Source organism: Drosophila subpulchrella, chromosome 3L (genome assembly GCF_014743375.2).
Source record: "Drosophila subpulchrella strain 33 F10 #4 breed RU33 chromosome 3L, RU_Dsub_v1.1 Primary Assembly, whole genome shotgun sequence".
NCBI lineage: Eukaryota > Metazoa > Arthropoda > Insecta > Diptera > Drosophilidae > Drosophila > Drosophila subpulchrella.
Window position 1 is genome coordinate 4,050,594 of NC_050612.1, and position 12,429 is coordinate 4,063,022.

Genomic DNA, 12,429 nt, shown 5'->3' on the forward strand with positions numbered 1-12,429 from the left:
TATTTCTGCTTATTATCTATCTGTGGCGTGTTTGATAACAACTGACGTCCAAAATGTTATAAATTCACAGAAATTTTTGACTTTTGGTTATTATTTTTCGTCGCTCTCTAAGGCTGTATTTCATTTCAATAAAAATTTTGTAAACTTTTGTTATTGTAAAATTTGTGTGCTTAATATTATTAGCCAGCATTGCAGAATTTTAATCTGGTAAATTTTTCTTTTAGGATAATATTTTTCATTTTCTCATATCATATAATTTTTTATATAAATTCTGTTCGAAACAAACGATCATCGGAATTTTATAAAGTGACTATTTACAATGACAGTCGCGTTTTCGATTTTCATGGTTTTTTACATACGTGGCTGGTGATTCAAAACGAAAAGACAGAAACTACTTTTAGCTTTTCATCTGGCGGCCGTTGCGGCATATCCACATCCTCGGAAATGAAGAACAGAAGAAATTCCGACAAGCAAGAATATAATCTGTCTAAAAGTCAATACGAAAACATGATTGTCGAAATAAAGAAGTTCTACGATTCGTGCCCGGGATACAGCATTTTAGCGAATCCTGGAACATTCAATTGTGTTACAGCTGCCAACCGTATATTATCTGCGGGGGGAATTTGGGATTTTAGTAGATGTACTACCCCACAGGACGTGCAGAATAATATATGCCTAGACTTCTATTATTTATTCTCAAACAGTGAATATTATATCCTTGACTAAATATCACTGAGATCATTAATTATTTTCTTTGGTCACTCTTTTCCTACTTTCAATTTTGTAATTTCTTTTTGCAGTAACAAATAGATTCTTGTTTTATCTTGTTTTTAGAAAAATATATAAATAAAAAAAAATACAAAATTAACCTGAGTATTTTTATTTTCAAACAACCAAAACTTATGTCAAAAAACAGAGACAAAGACGTTTATTCAAATGAAGAAATTTTGAATTTTTTACTTTATTGGCGAGTATTGGGATAATAGCTGCTGGAAAGAATAATATTGTAGATCTCGTACTGACAGTGTATCAAATCAAACAAAAACACCTCTTATCAAGGTAAAAATGTAATGAAATATCTATCAACTTTTGTGACTAAAATATATTATACGATCTACAAAATAAATACACTTTCTAAATTTTGTACGTTCGACACGCTGCAGTTCAATATGCCGATCCAACCGGATACAAGAACAATAGTAAGTCGGTATAAGTATATTTGGTCATTAATTTTAGCTGCTAAAATTTAGTTCCTTTATAGCAGCCAAATAATGGTCCCGAAGATTCATCAAATGTAATATGGAGAAAACAAAAGTCGGAACGCACCGCTTCGTTTGCTAATCAGAAATATACTAACGCTTGGCAGACACCAGACAGCTGCTTTGACATATGAAACAGAAAGACATGTTGCGCCTGTAAAAACCGAACGAAATCGACTGGGATTCAATTAAAAGGCGAGCCGAAGCCCTCCGTAGAGATTCTGACAGGATGGGCGAACCGAAAGCCAGCGCTGAGCACGGGGAGGAGCAGGTCTTCAACTGCGAGGATGAGGCTAACGCCATTATCAATGATGTGAAGGCCCACGTTGCAGAGATCTGCATCTCCTCCAAACTGGCCAGCGACGCCACGCAGATCTACCTTAACATCCGCACCATCGAGAGTGCCACCTGCTGTGTGCAGGTGACCAGTCGTGGCTTTAAGATCGTCTCCTCCCAATACGACACCATAGACGAGAACGCGCGGATCTGCGCCCTACTTCGCGAGGGACAGGACCAGGACGAGACCGAGGAGCAGGAAGAGATCTTTGAAACGCCCTATGCACTGCTAGACAAGATCAGCCCTCGCTACGTGGAATCGTTCGGCAACCAGCTGTGCCAGCAACTTAGACAACTGCAGCAGATGCGGACTCAGTTTTACGAAGAGGACGAGGAGGAGGAGGAGGAGGAGGAGTGATGGCTACGAGTTCCAGCTCCCAACCGAGGCTGTTTACTCTTTAGACAGAAGATTTTAATGTTAGTTTAATTGAATGTTTACTCGTAATGGCAGAGCGACAGCTCTGATTTCCTACATATTTATGTGTGTGTGTGCCGCAAAAGTATTCCCGCGTGAGTTGGTCACGCAGTCCTCGCTTCACGATACCCTCTCCTTGCTTAGCAAACGAATACAGCTCCAGATCCGTTTTAGACCTTAAGGCGTTTCAAAAATAAAGATTGTGATTGCAACTCCAGGTCGGTCAGTTTGCGAACGGTGGGCACCAACTGCTCAACGTGGTCCTCGTAGCCGCTGCCAGTGTTGAAGTTCTTCTGGCCGTACACAACCTTTCCGTCAAAGTCGTTCACTGGCACCTCCATGGCCCGGTCCACCTGCTGGATCGTGATGTTCAGGTGATCCTCCACCTCAGCCAGCAGGTTCGGCTCGTTGTACCAGATGCAGCATCCTCGCACGTCGGTCAGGTTGGTGTTGTTACAATTGCGTCCGCGCGACTTGCACCACTCGCCGTGGTACCAAACCTTCTCCGGCACCGTGGCCACCAGGCTGATTGCCAGCCCCATGCGCTCCGCTCTGCCCACGCGTCCGATGCGGTGCACATAGTTGGTCTTGTCATCGGGCAGCGTTACATTGATCACTGATGATGAGAAGGATTGTACATTATTTGACGCTTCCGAAAGAGCATGGCATGAAATAAGTTTTGGCAAATATATAATAGACAAGCTTTAAATTTATCATAATTTATACAAATGTTAGAACTCAGAACAAAAACTGTATCCTGGCTAAATAAAAAAAGTAAGATTAAAACAAATAAAAAAACTACATTTAAGAGTAATGTAAACAAATGGCTAGTTAAGACTTAGGTTTATACGGCTTACCGTATAGGGATTTTATCAAATCTAACTATTTCCGGGAGGTTAATTTAAAATCCAACCGAAATCCGTCTGATCGAATCAAAAATTAACTTCAGTATAACTTAATTGATATTCGTTATGAGATGTTCTTCCTATTCTGAGAATACCCTTTTGCTAACACTCAAGACTTCTTTCCTTTCCTGGGGAGTCGTCTGACTAGAGATAAAAATTTAAAACTCACTGAACGGCAGTCCGGTAATGTCAAGACCGCGCGCAGCCACGTCCGTGCAAATCAGGAACTTGACTTGCTGTCGCTTAAACATCTCCAGGTTCTGTTTACGCTCCTGTGGTTTCCGGTCGCCGTGCAGGCAGACGCACGGGTAGCGTTGACCTCCACGCTGGCGGAGATATCTCTCCAAGTTGTCACAGTCTTGTTTGGTACGGCAGAAGATTATAGCCCGATCCATGTTGTGCTTCTCTATAGCGTGGACACAATACTCCCCCTTGAGCAGCTTGACTGCTTGCGACTGTGTTTCCTGCGAAGGGTTGCCCGGATGAATATTGTCCCGATCATGGACGCCGTCGGTGTTTATGGGCTGGCGCAGTGACTGCCAGCTGGTGTCTGCCTGCGGGTCGACTAGGCAGACAACGTGGTGTACCGTTTCCGGCACGGCATCCTCTCCCTTCAAGTCCACCCAGGTGGGGAAGTGCATCAGGCGCTCGGCCATCTTCTTCACTTCGAACGCGTGCAGCGTGGCCGAGCAGACAACCATCTGCAGCCGGCGACCATCCGTCGTGATCTTGGGTATTTGCTTGTGCAGACGGTCAATCAGTTCGGTGTAACCCTGCTTGAGAAGGGCGTCCGCCTCGTCGAGTACGAAGAAGCGGCAGTGAGTTAGCAGCACCAGGCCGCTGTTGATCATCTCCTCCAGCCGCCCTGGTGTGCCCACCACGATGTGGGTGCCCTGCATCAGCTGCGCCTTTTGCTCCTCCAGCCTTACTCCCCCGATAAGCAGCAGGGAGCGCACCTCGGGGTTGCTCAGGTGGTACTTGAACTTCTCGATCTGGTTGTAGGTCTGCTCGGCCAACTCCCTGCTGGGCTCGATGATTATGGCCTGGGGGGCGTTCGGCGCCGGCTTGGCGCTGGCGGCTCCAGCTGCGGGACTGGCCAGCGGATTGGCTTTGGTATTCTCGGTTTTTGCCTGGCAAGCGCCCACGAATCCGTTTCCCGGAAAGTACTTAAAGTCAGTCTTTCCGAAATTAAACTGCATTTCTGCGTTTTTAAGCACCACTGCCGGATAAAAGGTATCTTTGGCAAGGTTTTCCGGCAGGCGGAAGGCCACCCCAAGGTTCTGTCCATTCTTGGTGAAGCTCACCTCCAGGCGCTGCAGATCGAGCAGGCAACCAATGACGTCCGACTTACCGAAGGCCTCGCCATAGTCGTCGAACTGACGGTTGTTGGACTTCTTGCCGGTGCCGCCAAATCCAAAGCCCATGCGGCAGGTGCCCAGATCCAGGTTCGCCTGCTGCGTAGACCAGCCCACGCGGCACAGACCCTCGTCTGTGACCGTGGCCTCAAAGTAGAACTTTCCCTTTCCGCGCACACCGGTGGTGGCCCGGCATCCATGCCACTCCTTGAACTCCCGCGACTGGCAACGCAGGCCTTCGGGAGTGACCGCTAGGGCGTTGCCGCGGTCGAAGAAGGACATGGTCCATGGCGCTACCGCTCCTCCGCCTGTGCTGCCCTTGCCCGCCTTTCCCTCCTCCAGATCCCGCAGAGTCTCCCACACGATTTGCAGGATGGGCAAGCAAAAGGCGCCCGTTTTTCCCGACCCGGTCTCCGCCGCCATCAGCACATCGCCACCGCCCAGGATCAGAGGAATGGCCTCCGCCTGGACATCGGTGGGGAGGCTGCAAAGGAGATTTATAAATTTTTTGGAACACAAGGGATTTTTCTTCTTACGTCCAGTCCAATTCGTCCGTGGCCTTTCCCAGCTCCGGAAGCACACCAAACTCTGCGGCAAAAGGGTTAGTCAAGAACAAGCTTTATAAATATTGTTTTAACTTACCTTCGAATGCAGTCATTACGAGAATACTTCTAAAATCCTCTTTTCTTTACTGCTCGAAAGCCGGCTGATTTATTCAGTTCGAGATGCGAATTAAGTTCAATTTGACAGTGGTTTATGGTGGAACCAGTTTCGGAACTACAAAACCTTGAACTTCTCAGTGCTGCAAACCCATGTTGGTAAACAATACATAGGTTTTGGAAAAGTAATTATTATTAATTTTACAGACTTTTGGACAAGATTTCAAATTATAAGCTTATAAGCTTTAAGTAACCATACAATCTATTTGATAAAGATTCAGTTTAAGGTTTTCCATGAATGTAAAACTCATTAGATTTAAGCATAAGCATTTCTCTTATTGTAATGTTATTTTGTGCCGCGTTCGTATAATTTTTCTAACATTTTTGAATTGCCAGGGGTTACAGGATGTTTGAACATCTGTTTTAATTTAGGCAAGAATATGATATTTATGTCGATAAGCGCTTATGTTCTTGAATTCTTAAATAAGTTCTTCAAATGGAAAGATGTTCATGTCAAGCCAAAGCTGTATCACGGATTGTTTGCAATATCAATAAGAATGTATTTTTCATAACAACTGACGGTCTTTCCTAACGGGAAAAAAGCTTAGCTACCAGCACTGTTGCTTGAACAAAATCAGTGGTGCGAAACAACGATTGGCAAACAGCTGTGATTTTGGGACGTTTGCCAACACTCACATTTGTATACGCGTAAAATCGCGCAGACTTTTTTGTTGTGCCGTGGAATGTTTGGTAAAAGTGCTAATTAGGCGAGGGAGACCATGTAAAACTGGGCGTAACCCACAGAATGTAAATGCACCCGCACCCATGCGCTGACTGAATCCGTTTTTCCGCAGCCCTGCCCTTGCTAATGCAGTTTTTCGTTTGCGCAGTAACTTTTCACTCGGAGGATGTACTTTCCCGTGGGCTGGCCCAAGCGGGTGGGCCTGGCGCTGCCCGGCGAGAGCGCCAGCATCCGGCACATCTGCTGCGACGCGGTCAAAATACTCGTGGCCGCCGTGGGCGATGACTTCCTTGGCATATGGTACGCGAACCCGCTCATTCCCATCGCCTACTTCCGACGGACGGAAGACTCCCTGCGGCAGTACGGCGGTAACCAACTGATCGTGTGGAAGCCGGACTCGCGGCAGCTGGCCCTGCTCACCGCCTCCGGCGCCCTGTTGCTGTACCAACTGGACTTCGATGCCAACGGAAGTGGGATCCTTCTGCAGGTGGATCCACCCGCCGCGAGCCTTAAGCGCGACTCCGCCGAGCTGTTCATTAAGGAGAACATTCCCCGGCTGAGCGTGCGCGAGCTGTGCAGCGTTACTTTGGGCTCCGTCATCACAACTGTGTGCTGTATCAGTCTCAGCGAACTGCTTCTAGCAACCCAATCCTGCGAACTGCTGCGTCTTCAGTGGACTCAGTTGGAGCACGCGGAGAACGATCTGGAGCTCCCAGCCTTAGCTGCCATTAAGCTGCGCGACATTCCCTTTTATGTGCAGCAGCAGCCACAGCAGTCGTCTGCCCGGAGCGTTCCGCCCTTGAGCAGGGACTCCTACGTAGCCTCGTTGGAATACTCTCCGTTCATCGGAGGCTGTGCGGCCGTCTTCAGCGATCGCCGTGCCGCCTTCCTAATTGCCAACCATCTGAGATTCGAGACCGACCACATGCACGGCTTCTGGGTGCCGGACGTGGAGGATGCGAGCGTCTGCAGCGTGAACCACAAGTTCAGACTGTTGGCCTACGGCCAGGAGAGCTCCGCGGTTAATGTTTATGCAATAGATGATGCCACCGGAGGTCTGGAGTTTTCGCACCGCCTCATGCTCACGGAGAATGTGCTGCCCGGCAGTCTGGGTTCGGTGAACGAGCTAAAGTGGAGCCCTGACGGCTGCGTCCTGGCCGTTAGTTGGACGAATGGCGGTCTGTCCCTGTGGAGCACGTTTGGAGCATTGCTGATGTCTACTCTAAGCTGGGACTTTGGCCTCAACGTAGACTTGGTTCGCCAAAATCCACTCAAACTCCGCCGCCTGGAATGGTCCACCGAGGGCTACCAACTTTTCATGCTGACGCAACAGCCGCCGGAGAGGGAGGAAAATGATAAAAGCAATGTGCTGCAGCTACAGTTTGTAAAGAGTGCGTTAAGCATGAATCCCTGCATGACGACAAATCCGCACATCCTGCTGCAGGGCGACGACTGTCTGTATCTCAACCAGGGCAATAACTTGGAGCTTACGTACGCCGGCAGCCAGGCCACATTCCCCTCAAGCGGTGCTGGCTCGAATGATACGATGTCCGGCGACGGAGACTGCCTCGAGTTGAAACAGAGCCCGCATACGGGCAGCATTCTTACGGAAAGTAAGTATTGGACAGTGTTGCAGCTACCTTTAAACTACGCGGCCACCAACTGGCCAATCCGATATGCTGCAATTGATCCGGACGGACTGCACTTAGCGGTGGCTGGACGCACTGGACTGGCGCACTACTCGCTGGTGACCCGACGCTGGAAGCTCTTCGGCAATGAGTCGCAGGAGAAGGATTTTGTTGTCTCCGGAGGTCTTCTCTGGTGGCATGGCTTTGTGGTCATGGGCTGCTACTCACTTCTGGACCGCACAGACGAGCTGCGTTGCTATCCGGCGGACTGCAAACTAGATAACCAGTACGGCCATAAGCTGCAGGTGCGTGCGCCAGTAATCAGCCTAAACTCATTCCGGCACCAGTTGATTGTGCTCACAGCCGATGGGATCGTGAGCCTGTTCAACATGTCAAAAAAGTCGGCCTATGCATTGGATATTCAGTGTGCCTATGAACTGGATGTGAAGAGCATCTGCATCCACCCCGCATGCATTGTGAGTTTGACCGTGACGAACCTAAAGAATGAGCTAAAACCACAGGGTCAGCAGCAAGGTGGAGAGCAAGCGGAGACTATAATCGTGAATGTTTGCGGGCGCATCTTGATGATCCAACGCGACGCCAGCGAACAGGTAAATTATGGATTGAATTTAAAATCAAACAAGAGAAAACTTAATGTATATCTAAGGGCTTTAGGGTGTCTATTAGTACACTAAAGAAGAATTGCATTTTGATTTTCTTTTCGATGCCGAACCTGCCGTTACCGGATAGTTTAAATATAATTCGTATGAATTTGTTGTATATCACTAATGTTAACTTTGCTCTTTTACCAAATAGGTTCCCAACACTTTGCTTGCCACGTGCTTGGCTAGCTGCGTTGAAGTGTTTTGGCTCTCGCACTCCCTGGAGCGCTGTGCTATGCGCGACTGTCTTTGGCTTTACTCGGGGGCCCACGGTATGCGAGTGTGGCTTCCCATTCTGCCACCAGGAAGGGAGCGACGCGAGGGAGAGCAAGGCGGTGCTCAGCGTATGCACAGCTTTATGTCCAAGCGGATCATGCTGGGATTTCCGCTTAAACTTTATCCGTTGGTCGTGCTCTTCGACAATGTGATTGTGCTAGGTGTGGAGAACGAAAGCACGCTTTATGCCAACGAGCAGGGCTCCCACTTCTCACTACCATTTGCTGTGATGGAGCGCAAGTCGCAGATCTATCTGCACAAAGTGCTTCGCCAGCTGATCAAGCGGAATCTTGGATACTCAGCCTGGGAGATCGCGCAGTCGTGTCGCTCATTGCCGTACTTTCCACACGCCCTGGAACTACTCCTGCACGAGGTTCTCGAAGAAGAGGCCACTAGCAAACATCCCATTCCGGACGCCCAGTTGCCTAGCATTCTGGATTTTATAAGGGAGTTCCCCGTCTACTTGGAGACAATTGTGCAGTGTGCCCGCAAAACAGAGATCGCCCTATGGCCGTATCTGTTTTCAATGGCTGGTAAGCCCAAGGATCTATTCCAAATGTGTCTGCAGTCAGAACAGCTAGACACGGCTGCCAGCTACCTTATAATCCTGCAGAATCTGGAACCCTCTGTAGTAAGCAAGCAATATGCCACTATGCTGCTAGACATTGCTCTGCAGCAGCGAAAGTGGGAGCTAGCCAAGGATCTTATCCGATTTTTAAAAGCCATCGACCCAAACGAGATCGACTCGCCGCGCTCCTCGATGGTTGTGAATGTAAAAATTGCACCGCCTCCCCAGGTGAACACACAGCAGCAGGTGAACCAGAATGCAGATGCTTTTAATATGGTCCTCGGTCCCATTGCCAGAGAGAGAAGCTTCTCCACCACCGTGACTAGCAACCTGCAAAAAGACAAACAAGCTCCTGGTGCCCCACCAGTAGCTCCTGTGACAGAAACGAGCAGTTCAGGGGCACCTACAGTGGTGCGTCGGCGGTCTACTAAGCAGCGCGAGACGTTCTGCATCGATCTGATTCTCCAGCGCCATGCACGCCAGCTGCTGCAGAACCACAAACTAACGGATTTGGGTTATATGTGCGCCTATCTGGACTTTCACCTTGTTAGCTGGCTGTCGCAGGAATCGGAGCGTGCAGCTAAATTGGACGACTTTGCCGGAGCCCTGCAGGCACTACACTTGGAACTGCAGCTACCCAGCCCGTTTCCGACTTCGGTAAAGGACGATTTTGCCCAGCTACGCGTCAGTCTTCGGCAGACAGGTGGCGGGGGATCTTCACAGACGTCGGAATCTGGCTACTTTAGTCTTGCCACGCCCAATGGGGCTGCAACGCAGTCTCCACAGCTGCAGCCAAGTATTAGGGAGGAGGAGGAAGAGTTGCAGCAGCCCAGCTCCTTACCAGTGCTGAAGACGCGCTCAGGCTCACAGCTTTCGTTCGACAACTTCCGCTACCGCCGACTCTACTCGCTGCCGGCATCGGAGGACGACCTAGCTGCCGATCCGTTACCCGAGAAGCTGTCCATCAAGCTGCGTTATCTGTTGCAGCTATTTATCGAGGCTAACTGCACGGACTACGCGCTGGTTCTTTCCATTCTGCTCCAAGATGCGGCCTCCATCTCTCGAATTGTTAATGGAATAATCCGGAGCGAGTCTGTTCACACCTGTCGGCGCACGGAGACAGCCCTTAAGCAATTAAGTCAGAGCACCTTTGAACACAGTGGATCTTTGTACCGGGGATTTGTCCTCACTTTGCAGCCTCACGTTTACTTGCTGGAACAGTACATACAGTCGTTGGGGGAGACCGCCTGCTCACCGCTCCAAGATTCCAGCCCGGGCACCGAGCAGGGCGTGGACATCGCCACTGGACTGGAAAATGAGGAGGGCGAATTTGTGCCAAAATCGCAGCAGGCAAACGGAAACCAATGGACGTTGGCGGACCACCACCCAAATCTACAGCGGCTCACGCGGCACGCAAGTCTAGAGTCGAACGGGAACGCAGCGGTGGCCAGCGGCTCTTCCGCCCATTCAACGCCCACCCAGCGTCAGTTGCCCCGGCAGAACAGCCGCGAGCGGGAGGGCTGTCGCCTCATGTAAGCCGCTACCCGTTAGCCGTTATCCGAGAGGTTAATCCGTACTCCACATACTCAGCGCAAGGAGGAAGATACGTACTCTATACGAGCACTTTTTTTTCCGTGGTGGAAATCGTTTTGTTGCTGTAAGTCGTTGTTAAAATTTTCTGTTAATTGTAAGCCAGCGTACACACTCAGAAACAGGGTTAGAGAAAGGACCGGACAGAAACTCACACGCAGACAACGAAGCGTCGCCGGCTAACCAAAACAAACAACCGTAAAACCGTATGAAGCATACGTAACGTAATCCATAATTTAGTAGATGAAATTTGCTGCAATATTTGTTAATTAAAATTATACAAACAATATACTTAAATATACAAATCAAATAAAATTATATTTTTACTAATAAATGAAACTATTTAACAATAAGTGTCTCTGGTATATTAATATTACTGCGTGGAGTCACTGAGAGAATTTACGAAGCAAAAATACTAATCATGAAGAACTTATAAACATCCAACTAACGAAATGATTTATTGCTTGCTAATAACTCAGTCATTAAAACATTCGAAGGCCCGTTTTCTTTTTCTCATGGTAAAATAAATGTCTCATAGGTTGGCTAATAGAGTGCACTCTAAGAAACAAAATAATTGTTAGTTTTTATGTTAAGTAAAATATTTTTTCATGAAATAATGAACATGACAATTTCATTGAATATAAAATTACCAAAATAATATAAAATCGTTTAGTTTGTGGTTATAATTTATTTTTCATAGGATGTGGTCCAAACATCAAAATGTTTTTGTTATTATACTCGTTATACTCATAGAGTAAAAGGGTATATTGTATCAAGCCAAAACAATCTCTGTAAGAGCTAGGCTATTGAGATTTGGCGTGCAGATTCCTGAGCTTCTTACGCAGATTCCTGCGCAGCGAAAGTTTGTTTCAGCAAAGTGCCACGCCCACTCTAACCCCCTTAAACCGCCCAAAACTGGCTCCTACAGTTTTGATGCTAGAATAAAAATTTTAGCTGAAATGTTTTGTTCTCATCAATTCCTAACGATTGACCCAAAAAAAAGTTTGCCACGCCCACTTTAACGCCCACAAACTTCAAAAAATGGTAAATATGAACGTGGATATCTCGGAAACTATCAAGGATAGAGAATTGGGATTTCAGATTTAGATTCCGTAGCCTTGTTCGCAGCGCAAGTTTGTTACTCGAATATGCCACGCCCACTTTAACGCCCACAAGCCACCCAAGCCTGTGGCGCCCACAACTTTCATGCTAGATAAAAAATTTTAACTGAAATGTATTGGTCTCGTCAATACCTATCGATTGATCCAAAAAATTTGCCACGCCCACTTTAACGCCCATAACGCTTAAGTCTGTCTACCGCCGGTAGGTGGCGCATTTCAATCGCGCTGTGCTGCTTTCATATCTCCATTTCCCTTTGGTCCCTTTAGCTGAGTAACGGTTATCTAATAGACGAGGTACTTGACTATAGCGTTCTTCCTTGTTTTAAAGATTACAATTTAAAATCGCACAATTAGTTAATAGTTAATGACCAATGACCTTAGTCCCGTAGTCCCAAGAACATCGTCCATGCTGTTACAATCAGTAGATAAAAGTAAAAAGTTTAAAATGTAAAAATTTAAAGTAGATAAAAAATAAAAAAATCGGTGTTTCTTCGCCTGTACTTAAAAAATGTGGGTGCTAGACGAATTTTAGCGTTATAAGCGTTATGTGGCCGTGGCATCCTGCTAAAACAAACTTGCGCTGCTCAAGAAGCTGAAGAAGGCCAAGTCCCAAATTTCTCATTTTTATAGTTTCCGAGATTTCTGGGCGTTCATGCGGATGGACGGACAGACAGATCCTGATCAAGAATATATATACTTTATAGGGTCGGAAACGATTCCTTCTACCTGTTACGTACTTTTCCACGAAGATTATCTTCTTTTACTAGGCGTTAGTCAAATGATTTCGAAGACCGGAAGCGTTGCGTATTTTCACGTCTCCCAAATTTTCAAAGGATCAGAGGCCATGACATTCACCTCAGCGACTATTGTGACCTGGCATGTTGACTCTGCGACAACGTCAGTTAATTTGTTC

General features: G+C 47.4%; 3 protein-coding genes across 3 annotated transcripts; 2 read left to right on the forward strand and 1 right to left on the reverse strand.

The window, feature by feature from the left end:
• Nucleotides 1-1,122: 1,122 nt before the first annotated feature.
• Nucleotides 1,123-2,222, forward strand: LOC119553868 (GSK3-beta interaction protein). Its single transcript, XM_037864520.1, has 2 exons — nt 1,123-1,199; nt 1,262-2,222. The coding sequence occupies exon 2, from the start codon at nt 1,489-1,491 to the stop codon at nt 1,951-1,953; it is 465 nt and encodes a 154-aa protein (XP_037720448.1). The 5' UTR covers nt 1,123-1,199; nt 1,262-1,488; the 3' UTR covers nt 1,954-2,222.
• On the reverse strand, nt 2,023-5,043 carry LOC119553867 (ATP-dependent RNA helicase Ddx1). Its single transcript, XM_037864519.1, has 4 exons — nt 4,913-5,043; nt 4,807-4,858; nt 3,085-4,754; nt 2,023-2,626 (listed from the first exon to the last, which is right to left on the reverse strand). The coding sequence occupies exons 1-4, from the start codon at nt 4,926-4,928 to the stop codon at nt 2,181-2,183; spliced, it is 2,184 nt and encodes a 727-aa protein (XP_037720447.1). The 5' UTR covers nt 4,929-5,043; the 3' UTR covers nt 2,023-2,180.
• Nucleotides 5,044-5,596: 553 nt separating this feature from the next.
• On the forward strand, nt 5,597-10,744 carry LOC119553130 (guanine nucleotide exchange factor subunit Rich). The gene is made up of 3 exons (XM_037863323.1): nt 5,597-5,736; nt 5,820-7,910; nt 8,116-10,744. Exons 2-3 carry the CDS (start codon nt 5,838-5,840, stop codon nt 10,339-10,341), a joined length of 4,299 nt encoding a protein of 1,432 aa, XP_037719251.1. The 5' UTR covers nt 5,597-5,736; nt 5,820-5,837; the 3' UTR covers nt 10,342-10,744.
• The last annotated feature ends 1,685 nt before the right edge of the window (nt 10,745-12,429 follow it).

Coding starts and splice junctions, on each gene's coding strand:
- LOC119553868 (XM_037864520.1), top strand. CDS start 1,489: ATGGGCGAACCGAAAGCCAGCGCTGAGCACGGGGAGGAGCAGGTCTTC.
- LOC119553130 (XM_037863323.1), top strand. CDS start 5,838: ATGTACTTTCCCGTGGGCTGGCCCAAGCGGGTGGGCCTGGCGCTGCCC. Junction 7,911..8,115: donor AACGCGACGCCAGCGAACAG/GTAAATTATGGA, acceptor TTTACCAAATAG/GTTCCCAACACTTTGCTTGC.
- LOC119553867 (XM_037864519.1), bottom strand. Junction 4,755..4,806: donor ACGGACGAATTGGACTGGAC/GTAAGAAGAAAA, acceptor TCTCCTTTGCAG/CCTCCCCACCGATGTCCAGG. Junction 2,627..3,084: donor CATTACCGGACTGCCGTTCA/GTGAGTTTTAAA, acceptor TCTCATCATCAG/TGATCAATGTAACGCTGCCC.